This window comes from Panthera pardus, unplaced genomic scaffold (assembly GCF_024362965.1).
Source record: "Panthera pardus isolate Hobbes unplaced genomic scaffold, ASM2436296v1 HiC_scaffold_24, whole genome shotgun sequence".
Lineage (NCBI taxonomy): Eukaryota > Metazoa > Chordata > Mammalia > Carnivora > Felidae > Panthera > Panthera pardus.
In genome coordinates, this window is record NW_026526810.1 from 100,165,302 (window position 1) to 100,185,658 (window position 20,357).

The window sequence follows — 20,357 nt, forward strand, 5'->3', positions numbered from 1 at the left end:
AGTAGATTAGGGCCTTGGACAGACATTGTATTCCTTTATTTCAGGAAAGCGTTAACAAAGTCTAATGTCTAGCTCACGGAGAGACAGGCAGGATGCTAATACCATGAGGGGTATTTCTAATGCATGAGACAGCTGTTCCCGAAGGGCATAGGTTAAGGATTTCAGCTTGCACTAGGGCTCCTAAAATGTAATGAGAATAAGATAGACCATGTGGCAAAACCTCTTGAGTGGGCAATGTCATTTGTCATTTGAACCAACTATCTTTGATATTCTATTTGAAAGTGGAAAAAACAAAATTACCTGTTGTTTGACAGCAAAGCATGAAAAGAACCTTAAGTCTATCAAAAGAGAAGAATGGGTTAAAAAAAAAAAAAAAAAAAAAAGATGGAGAAATACTGGCTTAGAGTTTTCTGGCCAGTACCAGCCCAACCAGGAGAAGTATTTAAGTGGAGGAAGTGAGATTCATGCTGGTAAAATTTTTCTGTCTTTGAAATATTTATGAGCAGAGACCTGGAGGAGAAACTATTAAAAACAATTGGATTTTTCAGTCTATCCATTTGATAATCTGTAATCACTGTTTTACTGGGGCGAGCAAGTAAAATCCTTGTAGCTTCAAGCAGTTGCACAGTTGTTTGTGGGAAACATTGCTTAGAAGTCGCTCCAGATGAGCTGGGGTTTTTTAGCTGAATAGGTCAAAAGCTACAGAGTGTTAGACTTCTCATCTGGTGTCTGGTGGCAGCTTATCTTATAAGTGTCCCGAGATGGACACCTGTGTGTCACTTTGCCTTTAGGTAGCTCCCTCACTGTGGCAGGGCTTGTTCCTGGGGCTGAGTTACCCACTGAGGAGGCCACAGCTATTTCTGGTTCAATATGGTGACAGTGGAGCTCTCAGTGTGCTGGTGGTCAGCTTTTGTAGAGGGCAAGTTGGCTGTGTATCAGAAGTCTTCCAAATTAACATTTGGGCCCTAAAGATTCCATTTCTGGAAAGTCATCTTAAGAAAATAGATGATGATCGTGATCATGATGATAATAACAGCAGCTCAGCTTGTGTTTTAAACAGGCCGGGCACCAGTCTAAGTGCTTTATACACATTTATTCATTTCTCATAATAATTTGCATTCCAGTAGCAGGGGAATTAATGAATAAACTGTGATGCATCCATAAAACAGAGTATCGAACAGCCCTTAAAACTCGTGTTCTTGGGGCGCCTGGGTGGCTCAGTCGGTTGAGCGTCCGACTTCGGCTCGGGTCACGATCTCGCGGTCCGTGAGTTCAAGCCCCGCGTCGGGCTCTGTGCTGACCGCTCGGAGCCTGGAGCCTGTTTAGGATTCTGTGTCTCCCTCTCTCTCTCTGACCCTCCCCCGTTCATGCTCTGTCTCTGTCTGTCTCAAAAATAAATAAACGTTAAAAAAAAAAAATCTTAAAAAAAAAAAAAGAAAATTTGTAAAAAAAAAAAAAACTCGTGTTCTTGAAGGATATAGAAAATACACATGACAAAGTGTTAAATAAAAATGTGTGTTATGAAACAACAATTTTATTATATTTTTAAAAACTAATCAAGTGTAAATAAAGATGGGTATGTGTGTATGTGTAATTGCTTTTATTTTCTATTTTTGGAGGGGGGAGCTAATGAAATTAGCGGTGTTTAAAATTTTATCCTTCATTATTCTAGTTTTACATTAATTTTTATTGAATGAAATGGACACCAGGTGGCGCTCTTGGATCCTGAGCATCCTCTAGAAAGCCTTCACACCAGACTAAGGCGTTTGTGCTTCATACACTCCCATTCGGGCTCAAACTGAAACTCTCAGTGGCTTAGATATGTTTTTAAATTATTCTTTCCTAAATGTAGTCAGCACACATCGGGAGCTGGTACTGAAGTAGTTTCGCATGGCAGAACCTGATAACGTGTCAAGCTGAATTGATCTTTCCCCACCTGTTGTGTCGAGGGTTGAGGCAGCCAGTAACGTCTTCTGCATCCATAAATGCTTCATGCACCTGCCACGACTTCTGACTCCATGTTTTCCTACTCTTCCTTGCAGAAGCTCGTTTCCAGGTCGACTCTAAGACGACAGGGAAGGGAAAGCACCAAAGAAGGAAATGGGATTGGGGTTAACTCTTCCAGCCGACTCGGTATCGACAACTTTGAGTTCATCCGAGTGTTGGGGAAGGGGAGTTTCGGGAAGGTGAGTCATGGCTTTAGGTGTCCGGGTTAAAGTAAGCATGTTTGAGTGTGCGTGTGTGTATACACACGCATACTTCCCGAGTGCCGGGAAGTGTGTGTTCCCACACCCTCGGAGCCTCAAGAGTTCTCACGCCTGTGCTCCATCCTCCCATGCTACCGTAGGTGATGCTGGCAAGAATAAAAGAAACAGGAGACCTCTATGCCGTGAAGGTGTTGAAGAAGGATGTGATCCTGCAGGATGACGATGTGGAATGCACAATGACAGAAAAAAGGATCCTGTCCTTGGCTCGCAATCACCCCTTCCTCACTCAGTTGTTCTGCTGCTTTCAAACGCCTGTAAGTAGGACTCACACGCATCACCTCAATGCCCTCCTTTCTTAAAGAGTTCAGATGTTAAAGGTTTCATAAAGAAGTGCATCAGACTTTAGAAGGATGAACTCCCATTCTAGGCTCTGTGAAGGAGCTTGGGTTTTAGTTCTGAGAGCAAATGGAAGAAATTTAGCAGACGAATGACAGATCAGGTTGTATTTTTTTAACTATAAAAAAGATAACTTTCTGCAAGTGGTAATAGAAGCATCCTTTAATTATCTGTATCCTTCCTCTGAAGGAAACTGTTATTACTGATTTCATTATGTACCTTTCCAGAGAATTTGTTGCACAGGAAAGCATACACCCACACTACATATATGTATCTGTATTTTTTAAAAACACAAATGGTAAGGATACTTTGCTCACTGGGAGATCATGACATGAGCCAAAGTTGGATGATTAACCTGCTGAGCCACCCATGTGCCCCTCCAGCTGCCTTATTTTTAAAATAACTGCAGAGTGGGGTGCTTGGGTGGCTCAGTGGGTTACGTGTCTGACTTCGGCTCAGGTCATGATCTCGCGGTCCGTGAGTTCGAGCCCTGCATCGGGCTCTGTGCTGACAGTTCAGAGCCTGGAGCCTGCTTCAGATTCTGCATCTCCCTCTCTCTCTGCCCTTCCCCTGCTCACACTGTTTCTCTCTCAAAAATAAAAAACATTAAAAAAAAATTTTTTTTTAATAGTTGCATAGTATTCCAAGGCCAGGACATAATTTATATAACTTGTTTCCTATTGTTATACATTTAGATTGTGCCTAGCATTTTTATTCCAATCAATGTGGCGGTGAGCCCCCTTGTACTTTTATCTTTACATATTGTTCTTTTATTTCTGTATGACATACTATTAGCAGTGGTATTGTTTGGGCAGTGGTATGTGCATTTAAAATTTTGACTGAGTCCAATTGGCCTTCTTCCCCATAGTAGTTCAAGATAGCTAACATTTTAACACCTGTATACCAGGCACTGTTCTAAGTGTCTATGAACATTGTCTCACTTAATCCTTAGAGTAGGCCTGTGAAGTGAGTTCTGTTAACACCACTCCCATTTTTCCAGAGAAGGAGACTGAGGCCCAAAGAAATTTAGCTTCCAAGAGATGGAGGTTTTGACACTGGGCAGCCTGACTCTAGAGCCCAGGCTCTTATCTCTTGCTTGCCATATTTTTAAATGTACACTTTGAAGCCATGCGTGAGGCCTCTTTCCCCCGTTGTCCCATCGCACCATGTAGCCTATCATTTTGATGATCAGAGAGATTTACAAAATGGTTTCTTCAGAGTCCTAATTGGCATTTCTGGAACTGTGAGTGAGGCTGAACATTCATTCGCAGATGTGTAAGGATCACTTGTGTTTAAATACGTTGACCCTGTGCAGCCTGGAGAAGGTGGGGGTGGCAGGCAAGCCTAGGAGCTGGGAGACAGGATGTATGAAGAGTGTGTACTCTCATGCCAGCCAAGCATACTGAAAGGAGCTGGGGAGTCAGTTAATGCTCCTTCCCCTCATGGTCTGCACTCAAGGAGGCCACACCCTGCTCACCTCATGGTCCGTGGTTCAGTAAAACAGCCCCGGAGCCCGCACTGCCCCTGCTGCCCTGCCTGATTCTGGGCTGCCCATTCCTGGGTTCCTTGGACGCTCGTTATGCTCATCCTCTTCGCTTCCTGGAGAAGCCTTGAAATTCTATTTCCTGTGCTCTGTGCTTTGCCTACACAAAGCCCTCCTCACCTCTCCCATCCAGCGATTATCGCAGAGGGGAATAGGGTGACAGCTCAGGCTTGAAAACAGCCTTGTCAAGAAGGATGGTATCATTTGATGGATACCAGTTGTCTGCCTGCATTTCAGGCTTGAGCCTCAGGCTTCTACCGTGAATCACACAGCCAAACAGGGCTACACTCAGATCATCTTTCCATGGCCTGAGCCAAAGAGTGGATGGTTTTCTATGATATTGAGTTAGATGATCTAAACTGGCCGATAACCTTTGAATCAGACAGTTGACAGGCAGGTAGTGAACTTAGTCTGGTGGAGCAGTGGCCATTATTTAAAGTTACTCTAATGAACGAACAAAGAAGTGTCTCACGCTCAACTCCAGGGGACTTCTGCCTGCCAAAGGAGATCCCCATGATTCTATAGAAGCCGTCAGAAGTCTCACCACAATTAGATTGTGTTATGGTAGAGTAGAACAAGAAATAAGCCTGGAACACACTGAGAGCCCAGTGAAAATAGCATGAAGAGTGCATAATTTTCTGGAAAAATATAAATTATACAATATAACAAATTATTGGTGGCCACACCGAATTTCTACAATGTTCAGCAGGTGAAATCTTAAGCATTGGCGGTTTATTTTTCCTAGTGATAGTTTCATGTGTGGCCACGAGGTGGCAGTCGTTACCGCATGGTGATTTTATTTCTCCACCCGAGCTGAGAACCGACACAGGGGGTTAGAATTTGTGTTTTGCAGTAGATGTCTCCAAAGCAAAGGATAAAAGAAATTTTCCCTTGCCCTAAGTCTAGATGATAAAGGAGAGAGGACCGACTTAAAGAATGAACTGAACTTTCCTCATGCTGAGATAGAGATACACAATTTTTATTTTGCTGTAGTTTATTCCTTCTCTCCAGTTGGCAAGGTATTACACTCCTTACTATGCGTGGCATTTATTTGCTGTGTCTGTCAGAAATCCTCAGTAACTATCTCCATTTGCTGTTGAAAAAGATAACTGTAAAGAATAGAAGATGTTAATTACTATAAGGAATTGCAGCAGATTCGTTACATTTTAGCTACTCAGTTTGGCAGGTCATGGCCTCTAAAATGAGATGCTAATCTGTGTGTTATGCTGAACTGTTACCGTCAGCATTTAGAAGTGAGCCGAGGTGAGGTACTGGGGTCACATCCCAGCTGTCTACAAAGTATTGTCTCATTATAAAGACTGTTAGAGGGGTGCCTGGGAGGCTCAGTCAGTTACGTGTCCGACTTCATCTCAGGTCATGATCTCACGGTTCATGGGTTCAAGCCCTGTGTCAGGCTCTGTGCTGACAGCTCAAAGTCTGCTTCAGATTCTGCCTCCCTCTCTCTCTGCCCCTCCCCTGCTCACACTCTGTCTCTCTGTCTCTCTCTCTTTCTCAAAAATAAATAAACATTTAAAAAAAAAATTGAAAGACCCTTAGAGAACTCTTACTCTCTCCTGTCCATCCCTGTGGAGTGAGTGTCCCTGGGGCCTAGAGAAAGGGAACAGGAAACTCGCAGAGGCAGAGGGTCGCTTAGACTGTAAGTAGGGAAGACAAGGTTCACCTCTGGGTCGGGCTGACCCTGGAGCTGCCACTGTGCTCTGACCCATCAGCGCACATGTCATTGATTCAGCATCTGCCTAAGCACCTCCTGTCTGCCTTGGCTCCCCTCCAACCTGTTGCTATAGAAGCAGCATTGCCCTTGGAAGTGGAAGACCTGAGTTCTTCCAACTTTGTTTTCCTCTGAGTGGCTGAAGTCTACCTGAAAATTCTTTTGGGCTTTAAAGTTCTCATGGTTAAGATGAAAGAAGGATTGTGGTGAGGACCAAAGGAGAGAATGCAGAAATGCTTTGTACATGTGCAGCACTATTCCAAAATGAGTAAGACTCATTGCTGTGATGACTGCCTCCTTCCTTACACCAAAGAAAAATGTCCTGGGGCTTCCCAGGGGCCAGCATAGACCCCATATAGAGGGTATAGTAAACCCCTAATAGTAGGACTTTGGGAGCCACTCTAGTTCTTGGCAAACGCACAAAGGTCAATTTCAAATTGGTAGATAATTTATCAAGTTTGCTTCATAGGATTGTGTGCTCATAAATTACTGCCTCCAATTTTTTTCCTAATACTGCATGTTACTCACAAATACATAATTAAATTGCCATCCTCATACATTGGCGATAGCATAATTCCTAATAGTTTATGAATAATTTGATAATCTGGATCAAGACTCATAAAAGTATTTAAATTTTTTTATTTAATGTTTATTTATTTTTGAGAGAGAGAGAGAGACAGAGTGTGAGCGGTGGAGGGGCAGACAGAGAAGGAGACAAAGATTCTGAAGCAAGCTCTAGGCTCTGAGCTGTCAGCACAGAGCCTGATGCGGGGCTCGAACCCACAAACCGCAAGATCATGACCTGAGCTGAAGTCGGATGCTCAACTGACTGAGCAACCCAGGTGCCCCCTCATAAAAATGTTTATACTCTGGGATCTGTTGGTTTTATTTCTGAAACTAGCCTAAGCAATAAAAATAAACGTTATATACAAAGACGTTTAATTTTTCAGTGCACCATTTATAATAGGAAAATATTGGAACCAACTTGAGCATTCAGGAACAGGAATTTACTTAAATAATAAAATACTTAAATGTGATGAAGATTTTTCAGCTGGTAAAGAGATAATGAATATTAAGCTGTTGAATGACAACGTGTCATAAGCACCTAGCATGTATTATTTATTGCTTACGCTTCTTACAACAGCCCTGTAAGATAGGTACAATTATTGTCTTCATTTTGCTGAATGATAAAGTCCTGAGGACTTAAGTCCCTTGCTCAAAATCTAATATAGTAAATGGTGGAGCTAGGAAGTTAGAGCCCAGGAAATAATACAGAATTTATGATGATTGGTAGTGTATATCCACATCAGGATCTGCCCAGATGGTGAATGGGCAAACCTAGCTCCTCCAAAAAGAGACAGGAAGGAAATGAAGGTAGTGATAGAAGAAGAATGAAGGTAGTGACGTGGCGGATAGTTTTTCTTCTTTGTTCTATTTTCTGATTTGGGTAATGTGACTATATTTCTTTAACGTTGAGGGTGGGGGGGGATGGGGGGGATGGGGGGGAGGGCCCTGTGGGGGTGCAGGCCTAGTGAACACTGCCTTCCCGACTCTTCCAGGTTCTATTCCCTTCACACTCCTTTCGTCTTCATCAGTGGCTCTGGTGTCAGCAGCTGAGCATCCTGGCATTTATGGCCCGGAATCCAGGCCTCCCCACCCCCATCCCCAGCTCCCAGGGGCTGTCCACTGGCTCTCCTCCTGGAGCCTCAGCTGAGTGTGAAGGGAGGAAAGAACAAAGACGGGGCAGTAGCAGGAGGGGGAGTGGCAAAGTAAATACTGGTCAGATGCCTTAGCCTTTGTTCAGAGACCCAGTTTATTGAAGCAAAAATTTCCATTTGGAAGACATAAGACACGCTGTGCCCGGTGCCCAAGAACTGCCTGTCCGTCATCCGCAGGACCCGGGCCCAGGTCAGAGAGACAAGCCACAGCAGAGCCTCTCTTTTTTGGGATTGCTCCAGTCTGTGTTTGCAACCTGCTGCGTTCAGGGGGGCCACAGGGTGCATGGACCCTTCCTTCATGAGGACAGAAGCCCAATGCTCTCATTTTCTACCCCCACCCCTCCTTCACTTGTCAGTGTTTCCTCAGGACATCTGGGCTGCCGGGGAGGGCCCAGGGTGTCCGCCTGCACAGGTTGTCCACGAAGCAGTGCACCTGGAATGCTGGCAGGGACACAGCTTTGCATAAGAAGCCACTCCTCAAATATTGATCAACAAAGCAGAAATCCTCCTTCCCAAGGTTAAAGTGTCCGGGAAACTTGTGTGCTACATGCTGTCCGCTTACACAACTGGTGCACAGTGATTTCCATGTACTTAAGTCACCCTTGAAATACGTTATGAAAACTGTCTGGCAACGTGAGTGCTTGGGGACATTATTCTCTCCCTTGCAGTTATACCGTTGTATGAAGTATTAGGAGTGTGTGTGTGAGAGAGAGAGACAGACAGACAGACAGATGAGATAGCAAGATAGTCACGTGGCTCTGGAAGGAATCTTCCAGAATTTTATCAGGCAGGTGGCTCCACTGCTGCCTTCAGTGTCAGAGCTCTGAGTTCTACTGCTGGCTTAACTAGTAGTCCCCTTGTTTTTAAGAAGGTCCTTTCATTAGATTTTTTTTTCTGTATAAGCCCCTCCACCTGAAAATGTGTTTTTTGGTTTTTTTCTGTCAATGGACCCGTTGGTGCAGAGAGTGACCCTGCAGTTAGCTTCATGCATGTGGTGGGCGGGAAGCTGCAGCCTGCCCCAAAGCCCCACAGCCCTGCACGGCCCTGCTCGGCCCTGCACAGCCCCACAGCCCTGCATGGCCTTGCACAGCTCTGCTCAGCCCCATGGCCTTGCACAGCCTCACAGCCTTGCACAGCCCTGCACAGCCCTGCTCAACCCCACAGCCCTGCACGGCCCTACATAGCCTCACAGCCCTGCACAGCCCTGCACAGCCCTGCTCAACCCCCGCACAGCCCTGACTGCATTCCAGTCTCTCCAGCTCTTTTTCCCTTTCCTGAGTGTTTAGTGGGTATTTGGCGGCGGTCACCAGGCCTGTTTGTCTGCTGATCTGGGGCTAGCAACTGGCCTAAGGGAAGAGAAGGCACACTTGGCCCCAGGAGAAGCATTACCCATGGTGCCCTGAGTTACAGTGACATCCAGACGAGGGGCAGAGACCCTGTGAGGTGAGGAGAGGTGAAGGTGCAGCCAAAAGAGCTAGAAAGGACAAGGGTTCTGAAGAGGCCTCTGTTAATGCCTTCAGATAGCTGGTCAATTCTTGGAGCCTGGAGGGTCCCAGTTTGGTAGAGGGGGTGGGCAAAGAAGAAATGGAGGCAGCAGCTACTGTTCATGGAGACTTTAGTGTGTGTTCTAGGTGCTCATTCATTACCAGTGCCTGTACAATTGTGCATGTGGCATTTCATAAATATCTGTTGAAGAAATATCTCATTTAATACCCTCAACAGTCCAGGGTGGTGTAGATACTATTATCTTCATTTTAAAAATCTGGAAACTGAGAGGTCCAGAGAGGTTAAATAATTTGCCCCCAAGCATACCTCAAGCAAGAGTTAGACCATGGATTCTTAACCAGGTCATCTGGCTTAATACTCTATGCCGTTACTTTTAAAATACCTCAGATAGAAATGTCTCCTCCCTGGAATGTGTACAGCTGAGAAGAGTGTCATTAGGCAGGAATGAGGGCAGTTTTTCACAATACATAGTTTTGTAGCCTTTTATGAACCACCTAAGGATATTTCCCCTTATCTGTTTGGAACTAGGTTTCCTCCTTTCCCTGAGCAATGACGGCCACAAATACTATTTGGTCTGCTTATGGGTCATGTGTTAGAGTTTGCCTTTGGCTCAGATCGAAATAGAAAATGAGCCAGAACATGGTGTTTCCCAGTTGGGCATGTTCCCAGCTTATTAGTAGCGCTCCATCTGGGGACAAAACGCACACAGACCATCTCCAGACTCTGGGTTTGTGTGTGTGTGTGGGGGGGGGGGGGGTCATTTGTGACCTTTGCTTCTGTCCTCTTGGGCTTTCTGTGGCCAAATGGGTCCATGAAAATGAATGGGGAAATAGGAGAATCTGAAGTTCGTGCTGTTCCTTTGGCTCTCCCTGCTCGGGTAGGACTGCCAGGGGACTTGGTGTGACAGAGGGGTTTGAAAGAGCTGGCGTGCTTCTCAATTCGAGGTCGTTGGGCTGTAACTGGCCTTGTTGTCACCAGCCATCACCCACCTGACGATCTGGAGATCATGTAGACCTGCCACTTCCATATTCGGTAAGCTGGTTCATGGATTGTGTGTAATTTCCCTCCGTGCATCCAAGACTTGCCCTGGTCACAATGGGCCCTGTGCTTCCCTATGACTGTCCAAGCGTGGTGGTGTTAAGTGCTTTGTTGGACTTTTCCCTGACTGTGACTGGGAACCTGCCAGACTATAGATGCTCTGGCCCCCGCAGGGCCCTGTGTTGAAGCACTGGGCTTGAAGTGCCAGGGTTGGCTTCAAGGAGGAGAATGCGATGGGCCTTTTGCCAAATAGTTCAGTGAAAAGTCTATCAGTTCAGGATCACGCTGACTGCTAGCAAGATAAACAGTCCTTTGAATCCTCAGTCTGATTGGGAAGAGAGGATTCATGCACATGGAAAAGCATACGGTAGAGAGCGTGGAGTAAACACAGTCATACTACAAAAGGAAAGGTAGCTGACAATGAACACTCCAGGGCGCCCAGGAGGCTCAGTCGGTTAAGCGTCTGACTTCGGCTCAGGTCATGATCTCCTGGCTCGTGAGTTCGAGCCCCGCGTTGGGCTCTCTGCGGTCAGCACAGAGCCCCTTCGGATCCTCTGTTCCCTCTCTCTCTCTACCACTCCCCCTCTCTCTACCCCCTCCCCTGCTTGGGTGAGCTCTCTCTCTCTCTCTCTCTCTCTTTCTCTCTCTCTCTCAAAAATAAACAAACATTAAAAAATTTTGAAAAAGAAAATGAACACTGAACCCCGGGGAAATCTTTCCTACGTCCTGCCAATCTTTCCTCAGAAATGTAACCAGAATGGCTACAAGGCTAAGTAACTAGCATCTGAGCTGTAAGCAACACCAAGGGGCGGCCTGCAGGTGTTTCCCTCGGAAGCTGGATTGAGTCCTACCAAGACTGGGGCATTCAGGCCAAGGCCTAAAGCAACACTCGTGAGTGGCTGGGGGGCGTCCACCCCGCCCTGATGACAGAACTGTGCAGCATGAAAACCTGACCACGGCTCACACGCAAACCATAGACTGCAATGTATTCTAATTTTGAAACACTTGAGTTTTCTGTAACTACTTCATCACTCGTAAGTGCCCAGCTGTGTCCATCTTCCCTCAGTCCAACAACTGCCTATCCAGGGCCTCCCAACACAGAATCAGCCTTGTCTGTGCGGATAATCTTAGCTCAACTGCAAGTGTACCGAATTGCTGCTGGCCGGTGAGGCTAGAAGGTGTTTATTCAATCAGCAAATGTGCACCGAGTGCCTTCAGGGTTTCAGGCTCTGCTGTTCGCCCTGAGGATGCCGGCAGTGAACAAAACAGACAACTCTGTTGGACAACAAAACAGACAACAGGCAACTCTGCCCTCATGGAGCTGAGGTTCTCCTGGGGAGTCCATGGGCCTGAATAGGCTGTTTATAATGTCAAATCAGCTGGCGACCCTCCTTGGTGGGTTGGTCACAGAAGCAGTTCTGGGATTTCCGTATAGCGTAAGCTCAGAGCAGCCATGTGCCTAGAAGAGAGTCTAAGGGACTTGTCTTTTTTTTTTTTTTTCGAGTCTCGTTGGCGTATAACTAGTTTCGTTAGTTTCAGGTGCACAACATAGTGGTTCGACAAGTTTGTATGTTATGCTGTGTTGGTGGGAATGTAAATTGGCACAGCCACTGTGGAAAACTGTACGGAGACGCCTCAAAAAATTAAAAATAGAAATGCCATATGGTCCAGTTAAGTCCGCTCTTGGGTATTTACCCAAAGAAAACGAAAACGCTAATTCAAAAAGATATGTGCCCCCTTATGTTTATTGCCGCGTTATCTACAATAGCCACGATAGGGCGCTTGTCTTGAAGCTACATTTGCATTTGAAGCACACTCCTGTTTTTTACCTGGGCACGGTGGATCTAGAACCTGGTGAAGATCCTGGGTGGCTCAAGCTGTCAGCGCGACCTCTGCTTGGCGATGGGTCCATTAGCACTGCTGGGCTTGGGGGCTCAAAGCAGGAGGCATAAGCGGAAGGGCAGCAGCCCAGTCCAGCCTGCTTCCTTGCTCCCCGCTGCCATTGTACGGTTATTCTCATCCCACTGGGGAAACCGGCCTCTTCACTGACAGTCCCTGCACAGGGCTGCCGAGACACCAGCCTCCCCCACGTTAACCCCGTGCCATCAAGACTGACTCTGCTGGTGTGCAGGGCTCTTCTTCACCCCCTTCCTGCCTTCTGTTGTCAGCTGATACCTTGGCTCACCAGCAGCCCTCCCTGCCTCTGCTGGAGGGCTTGGGCATGCCCAGTCTTCCCTTCGGGCCACCCAGGGAGTTCCTGTTTCCTTTCTGCGGAGGCATCCAACTTGTAGCTTATTTGTACTGCAAAAGAGCCTGCTGTATCTCTAGCTCACTCCTGCCTGCTTCTTGAGGATGTTTTGTAATGACTTACGGCTTCGGTGTCACGAAGGGATCCTTGGAGCTTTTCCCAGAGTCTCTTAATTCCATTCTTATGGTGTATGAGATTTTAAACATTAAAAATGATGTAATATCAAATTCCCAACTAAAACACAGGGGGAAAGTCAGTCCAGCACAATTCCTCCCTTTCCCACAATGCATGCGGTTCCCTTCCTCAGCGGTGGACCTTGGGAAGCACCTTCGTCTGCTTCCTTGTGCTTCCTCTCTCCTCCTCACTCCCAGGGAGCCCTGAGCTATGATGACCTTGTGAAGTGGGGACTAGCAGCAAGCCCAGACCTTCTAAACCAGGGTCTATTTACCAGTGAGTGAAAGGCAGTTCAAAATGAGTCAGATACCACCACCAACGTCAGGAACAGATACGGCAGAGCTGACCTAGACACTGGTTAAAGTTCTTCTGGAAGCCTGTAGAATTGAGGGACTGATCATTAGATTTGTCCCTTTGTACTTGGGTTTCAGAACAGATAGGAAGCAGGAAGCTTGCTTCCACCTGGCTCAGAACTTTATCCCCACTACCCTGACCTTCACCCAACGGGCCAGACAGTTTTAACAATCGAATGTCTGGTGAATTTTCAAACTTCCTCGTAAAAAAACATTCACTTATTTGCATAGTGTCATGTCATTTTCCTGCTCCTGACATTTGGGGCAGGGTAATCTTTTCTTATGGGGGATTGTCCTACGCATTGTTGGATCAGAGGCATCCCTGGCCTGTGCTCACTGCATGTGAATAGCATCTCCCTAGTTGTCTCCAGATGTTGCCAGATGTCCCCTGGGTGGGGTGGGGGAAAGGAAACCACTGCCTTATATGAATATCAGGTGGTCTGTCCTAGATACAGAAAGTTAAATGGACTAGAAGATCACGTTAGTCTTTACAGGGACCAAAGCAAAGTGTGTTAAATACTCCTCATCAAATTATAAGCATTTTTTTTTCTCTTCTGACTTTGAGACAGGCAAAGTTCTTGCTTGGGGGCCTGTAACAGTTCTCAGTGGCTGCACTGAGGCATTTGCTCAGTCTCGGGCCGTGGCTGGGAGGAAACTGGGTGCAAGCGTAGCGGGTCTGTTGAATGTGAGCCAGGGTTAGCACACTGCCAACAGCTCTGAACAGCAAAGCCTGCTGCGATAAGGCAGACGTATCAGAGCCTGGGGCGTCTAGGGAGCCAAAGATTAGCTCAGCGAGCATATATTTACAATGGCTTATATTTAAAAGCAAGAGATCGAAATAGCACAGCGTCTCTTGTTTTGGCATCGAATGATTTGCTTCCACTTTGCCATCAAGGTGTTGAATCAGTAACTTTTTATGAAAATCGTCTCCACCCTGAATCGCAAAGGGTGCCAGCCTATCTGTGAGTCAGACTCCCATCCCATGTGTGATGCGTATGACTGGGTTTTACAAGCAGAGATCATCAAAGCTTTAAGAAACATTTCTCAACCAGTGTAGAAAAATGTGCCAGTAGCAATCCCAGTATGCTTTGGGGGAAGCATGCTTGCTATTTTCTTTTGTTTGCCATACAGGGAAAACTTACAGTTACAAACTTACAGTTACAGATACTTTAGATACCTCAGAACTGAGTGCTGTCTAAATATTGAAAGTAGACCCTAACCACTGGACACGTTGGCTGTTTCTATATTGAATGGTACTATTAGGTCTATCTTGCATTTCTAATTCACTTCAGTAAATGTTTCCTTAGGGCACGTTGTGTGCCAGGGACTGAAAGCAATAAGGAAAAACAAAATGTGGACCTGCCCTCTAGTTGCTTTCAGTCAAGGATCATCTTAAACACAGACACCTATAACCATGGGATAGAAGAAAAGTCATGACTTGGCCCTTGTGGAGGTTGAAAGGGCTCTGAGAGAAAGAGCTGTCTCAGCTGTATTTTGAGGATGCATCTGAGCCCTACAGTCATAGAGGGCTGAGGAGAGGACACAGGACGGGCCTCCCGGACAGAGGTGATAGCAATGCAGAGGCACAGAGGATTAAAATGTATGGTATGCCTAGGACACCCCAAATAAGTCGATGCAGCAGGATTGCAGGAGGGGAAATGTGGGTAGTGATGAAGCAAAGTCATCATGGGCCTGCCATCCTTTGCAAAGGAACTTAGACTCAATCATGGAGGTGAAGGGTGCTAGCAAGGGTTTTAAGCCAGAGGGCAATGGAAGATGTGCATTTTAGGAGGTGGCTCTCTGCAGGAAGAGGAGACCAGGGGTAGCAGATCTGGTAAGGATGCTGAAACAGGGTCCTGTCAGACCTGCTTGCTCCAAGGCATCGGTCACTGAGTGGAGTCAAGGACATACTAAGGAGGTGGAATCGATAGGACTTTTTAGGGTAAGAGAGTGGGAGGAGTGGTCACAGTTCTGGTCAGTTGGGAGCCTGGGGGAATAGAGTATGATGAATTCGCTTTGCAGGAAGCCAAGTGGTAAGATGTTTGTTGCTCAGAAACATGGTTCAGATGGGAAATTGGATTTTGGTGTCCTCAGTGTCCTCTGGGTATATAGTAGAAAGTGTAATTTTTTTAATATTAAAAAAATAATAATTTATGTTGAGGGAGAGAGTGCATATGAGTGGGGGAGGGACAGAGATGGGGGAGAGAGAGAATCTCAAGCAGGCTCCACCCTGTCAGTGCGAGCCCTACACGGGGCTCGAACCCATGAACTGTGAGATCATGATCTGAACCAAAATCAAAGCCAGACACTCAACCGACTGAGCCACCCAGGCACCCCCAAAATGTAATTTAAAATATTTCGGTAGGTGTTTGTAGATAGGAGAGGAGAGCTGAGAAAAGAATTCTACGGAAGAGTGGAGAAGGGTGGCAGAAAGTCAGAAAGAAGAATCAGAAGGAAGTGGTTTCATGGGAGGAGGAACCCAGTGCCCACATGAAGTCAGTTCACCACAGGACTGGAAGCTGTAACTGGATCTGGGATGAGACTGTTGGTGTTGCTGTCTTAGTCTCTGCTCCGGTCCTTGCAACTTTAAAGGGCCCATCGGAACTCCACGTAACCAACTGAAGCTTCTCTACAAGGCCAACACGATATCCTCTCCCCTGGCTAAACCCTTAAAACTATTGGTGATTGCTTTCCCATCTTATTAGACTCTGCCTCTGTTACTTTGGTCTCCCTACCTTTATATAAGTCAAGTCTGTGTCTTTTTTCCTCCATGGACAGCAGAGATCAGTATGTGGCCCATAGTGCAGAAGGGGTTTGGAAAGGGGCTGTGGGGGTGTCGTTTGCTTGAGCGCATCTCATTCCCCAGATGAAGGGCCGGAGAAGAATGCGCTGTGGCTGTGCTAGAAGGAACAAAACTCAAAATAGCACATGGAATGCACATTCTAGGTGGAAATTCGGCAGGTACTACAAGACTGTAGAGCGGAGGCAAGAACAGACTCTTGGCTAACAGATTCCCAGGCATCCTCTCAAGGCAGACCGAATATTCTTGGCCTGATTTGCTGCTTCTCTGAGTGATTATTTAGACAACTATAACCCAGAATCTCCTCTTGTGAGGCAGACATGTCTAATTCATCCACAGATCATACGGAGAGATGAAATCTTGCCTTCTTTAAGAGGCTGCAAAGTTTAGGAACCTCTGTCATGAAAAATGATCTAAATAGTAAATGGCATTTTTACTCTATCCAATAGCCCTGTACAAACTAAATCCATTAATATATATTTTTTATTTTATTTTATTTTATTTTTGAGAGAGAGAGCGAGCAGGGGAGAGGGGCAGAGGGTCAGGGAGAGACAATCTTAAGCAGGTTCCATGCTCAATCAGGCGCAGAGCCCTGCATGGGGCTCAATCTCATAACCCTGGAATCATGACCTAAGCCAGAATCAAGAGTCAGACGCTCAACTGACTGAGCCACTGAGGCACCCCTAGATCCATAAGTATCTTTAATAGACCTTCTATTTGGTGCTTAAACCAAAACCTTTACACAGAGAGTTGTACCATGTGAAATAATAATTTAAAAAAATCCTATTGTGCATATTTTTAAGTGACGAAACCTTTTCTAAAAAGGAAATTATAACCTAAGATATCGTCTTGGTAAACCAAAGTTCAGAATTTAAATTTGTGAATTTAATTCAGAATCAAAACACTATGACCAGTTGGCAGTAATCTGTTCTAAGATGCCTGTGTTTCCAGGCTAATAAAACTGATCTTTATCATAAAGTATCCTAAGTAGATACTCATACCATCCTCTTATTTCCATTAACTTAAATAGAGGTCCAGCTAATTGTAGGACTTCATAGAAATAGCACTGAAAATAGTATGCACCTGTTAAAAAAATTCACAGTTCAATGACTAAGTACATCAGGAAATTTATGTAATATAAGTGGAAAAGGAAAGATACATTTTTCATGTTCTCTTTTTCTCTTCTTTAAAGAGTGGTAAGTAGGGCATAAGGGGTAAATAAATTCTAATTAAAAACACCCTTGTTAAATTTCTTGTTTGCCCTGAAATCTCCAGTTCCTTGTATCCTAAAAGCCACAAACGGTTTTGTTTCCCCTTGTATTTGGATTCTACCTCTGGGTATCAGGATTATAGATGATTTTATTTTCATTTTATTTATTTTTTTCCTCGGTTTTCCATGTATTTACTTTATAACTACATTTGAACTATGAACATGTAATTACTTTTGCTTATTCTTTTAATGTTTATTTATTTTGAGAGAGAGAGTGTGTGCACAAGCCAGGAAGGGGCAGAGAGAGAGAGGGAGAGAGAGAGAGGGAGACAGTGAGGGGGAGAGAGAGAGAGAGAGAGAGAGAGAGAGAGAGAGAGAGAATATCCCAAGGTGTCTCCCTGTTGTCAACACAGAGCCCGATGCGGGGTTTGATCCCATGAACCATGAGACCATGACCTGAGCTGAAATCAAGAGCTGGATGCTCAACCGACTGAGCCACCCAGACGCCCCTGTAATTACTTTTAAAAACAGAGAAAAAAACCACAAAGCTTTATTCTTAAAGGGAAATGAAGTGGTGCGTGAAGCAGGTCTGCTTCTCATTTCGAGCTCTTCCATGAACTATTTTAACTGCAGGTAAGGCAGTTTACTTCGTTGCCCTTACATACAATAAATGGGTAGAACTGATCTTGGCAGTTGGTTCCAGCTTTTGTGACGTTCTAGTTTAAATCGTCGTAGAAACCAGAAATGGCCTCCTGCCATGTTAGCTCTCCAAGGGGTTATTTACCCTTTGCCAGGTCCAGGCACTACGCTTGGTGGTAGTAGAGATGTGTCATTTCCATCCGGGCTCTGCCTTCAGAGGTTTCAGGTCCTTAACAGAAAACAACACCAAGCACACAAGGCCAGTGCAGCCCAATGAGACTGGGCAAGATGTGTGTGGACCATTTTTTTTTTTTTTTGAAAGTATAAAATACATTATGATTTAATTCTATTTAAAACAATGCAGTTTAAAATTTTATGATAAATTTTCTCATTAATGGCAAGTCACGCACTTGGATATTTTGAACTAGAGAATGTATTTGTGATATTGATCACTGTCCCCTCTCCCCTTGGGAATTACTGAGTGCTATCATTCAAGTACAAGTCAGACCAGAGAGGGCTCTGCCAGGAAGTGGAAGGACTTAAGCCCTGACGTTGCTCTGTCTCCAGTCATGTTGACTGCTTAGTTATGCTTTAAGAATATTCTGGCTCAGGGGCACCTGGGTGGCTCATTCGGTTAAGCGTCTGAACGGCTCAGGGTGTCATCTCGAGGTTCGTGAATTTAAGCCCCGCATTGGGCTCTCTGCAGTCGGTGCCGAGCCCACTTCGGAGCCTCTGTACTTCTCCTCTGCCCCTCCTCTGCTCACTTGCACGTGTTCTCTCTCTCAAAAATAAATAAACATTAAAAAAATGAATCTTATGGTTCAAATGCCTCCCAGTGTGTTGAACTGCAAGTTAGATTGCCTCACACAGCCCAGTCCGTTTTACATGTCGGTGAGCCTTGTCACGTTTCACTACAGGTGACGATAGGCAGTGTAACTGGGAAAAGTCTTAGTCTTGGAAAGAGCCGAGTGTCCCTCCAGGTTTGAAATGCAGGTTCCTAAGGGCTTGTTATATTAGAGACATATTTCACCTTCCTGAAGACTAGTGTCTGAGCTCAGACAGGATGTATCATGCCTGTGGGCTTGAGAGAGGGGTTGCTGAGTGATTGAATTAACGTCTGATATCTTCTGGGCTGCACAAAATGGTAAGTCCAAAAAAAAAAAAAAAAAAAAAAGGAAGCCATTAGATTCCCTGTCCTTGTTTCTTCCTTGAAGCCTTTGTAATCATTCTTAATGTGGTTAAATTTAAGTTGTTTCCAGTTCAGGCATGGTGCAATCAGATTTCCTCATGAGGGTGCTTTTCCACTGTGACCTCTTTGACGTCAATAACTGTTTCCTGTTGATTTGAACACCCTATTCCCTCTGTGGATGACTTTGTTGGAGCAAAATCATAAAGCAAGGAGCACTTATGAGAAATTCAACACAATGCTGTCTGTTACTGGAGATTTCCTTCTCCATGCCCACAACCAGTCAGTGACACTGCAACTTTTGATACAGGGTTGGTGTGTTATTCTTTCAGAAATAATTCCAAAGTAATTGCTGAGAACTTAGGTAAGTCTAGATGTGGCGCTCAGCTTAACATTGCTTTAAAACCATCACTCAATTCATTAACTGTAAATGTTGTTGCTATTCTTTGAATTATTTCCGAAAGGTAATCTGCATCCTCGCTGTAATACATCTTCAACTGAAGATTTATATCTGTTGAGGACATGTACAGACTATGGATTCTTGCTTTAAACAGAAAAATCTTTTTCACTCTGTTGACAAGAGTGAAGCAACTGTATGGAAAGGGAGAAGAGCTACTACAAAAAGTCTCACTCTGATATGTTAGCAGTCCATTTGCTTTGCAACAGTATCAGTTATGATTATCAAGCTCTTAAAGTAGAGAATATTATCATCTGCTATTAGAAACTTAGAAAACTTGCTGGAACTCAAGCCCTCGGTTGGCATGTTTTGGTTATCAAATCTAGTTTTGTGACCTCTTGCTTTGTAATCACTTCCCAGAAAGAAAAGCTCTCCTTAATAGGTCAAGGCCATGACCACGCAGTATCAGAAGTGCCCCCGCGGCTGGCGGAGGTGTCCTCCTGACTCCTTAAACCCTCCAGATTCCTGTCTCACATTCACATTGCTGTTTTGGCTGCCATTTCATTCCTGTCTACTTGCCAGCCTGAGAGGCACCATCTCTGCATCCATGCAGGGCAGCCCGCTGCCCAGGACAGCACCCCCCCCCCACCCCCCACAGAGGGGCCAGAGCCCTGGGAGCAGACGGCCGTGACGGTGGAAGCCGTAGTGATAGTGAGGATGATATTTGCTCACACTTAGTGAACATTCACTGTGTGCCTGGCACCGTTGGACATTCTTAGCTTAAATCATGTAATGCTTGTACACCTGTGAGTTCAGTCCTCTTATTATCCTCGTTTTGCAGATTGGAGTTTTGAGACAGAAAATAAATACAGCATAGCGGGAGCTGCTTTGGCATCTCAGACGCCCTGGCTCCAGAGGCCCCGTGCCCTCACCACCACGCTGTGCTTTGTCTTGGTGACATCAGGGACTTGGGCACTGGGTGCAGGACCTCCTAGAGTACACGTTAGCCTGTTTGCATGATGTACTAATAATAACAGTTTCTGCTTGTGGAACCTCTTCTGGGCCTGGCCCTGACAAGGCACTTTGATTCTGGTTTAATCTGCACATGGTCGTTGTAGTGTGTTATTATCCCAGATTTGTGAATAAGTAAACCTTCTGCCCCTTAAGAATTGCTGTGTGTTTCAGTTAAAATTCTCCTGGTAGCAAGTACAGA

General features: G+C 45.3%; 1 protein-coding gene across 1 annotated transcript in view; it reads left to right on the forward strand.

Moving 5' to 3' along the window:
* PRKCH (protein kinase C eta) overlaps positions 1-20,357 on the forward strand; it is a 230,698-nt gene that overhangs the window by 131,819 nt on the left and 78,522 nt on the right. The window contains exons 8-9 of the mRNA XM_019451611.2: positions 2,043-2,186; positions 2,348-2,521. Coding sequence (XP_019307156.1) covers positions 2,043-2,186; positions 2,348-2,521 — 318 coding nt within the window. The remainder of the gene's footprint in view (positions 1-2,042; positions 2,187-2,347; positions 2,522-20,357) is intronic.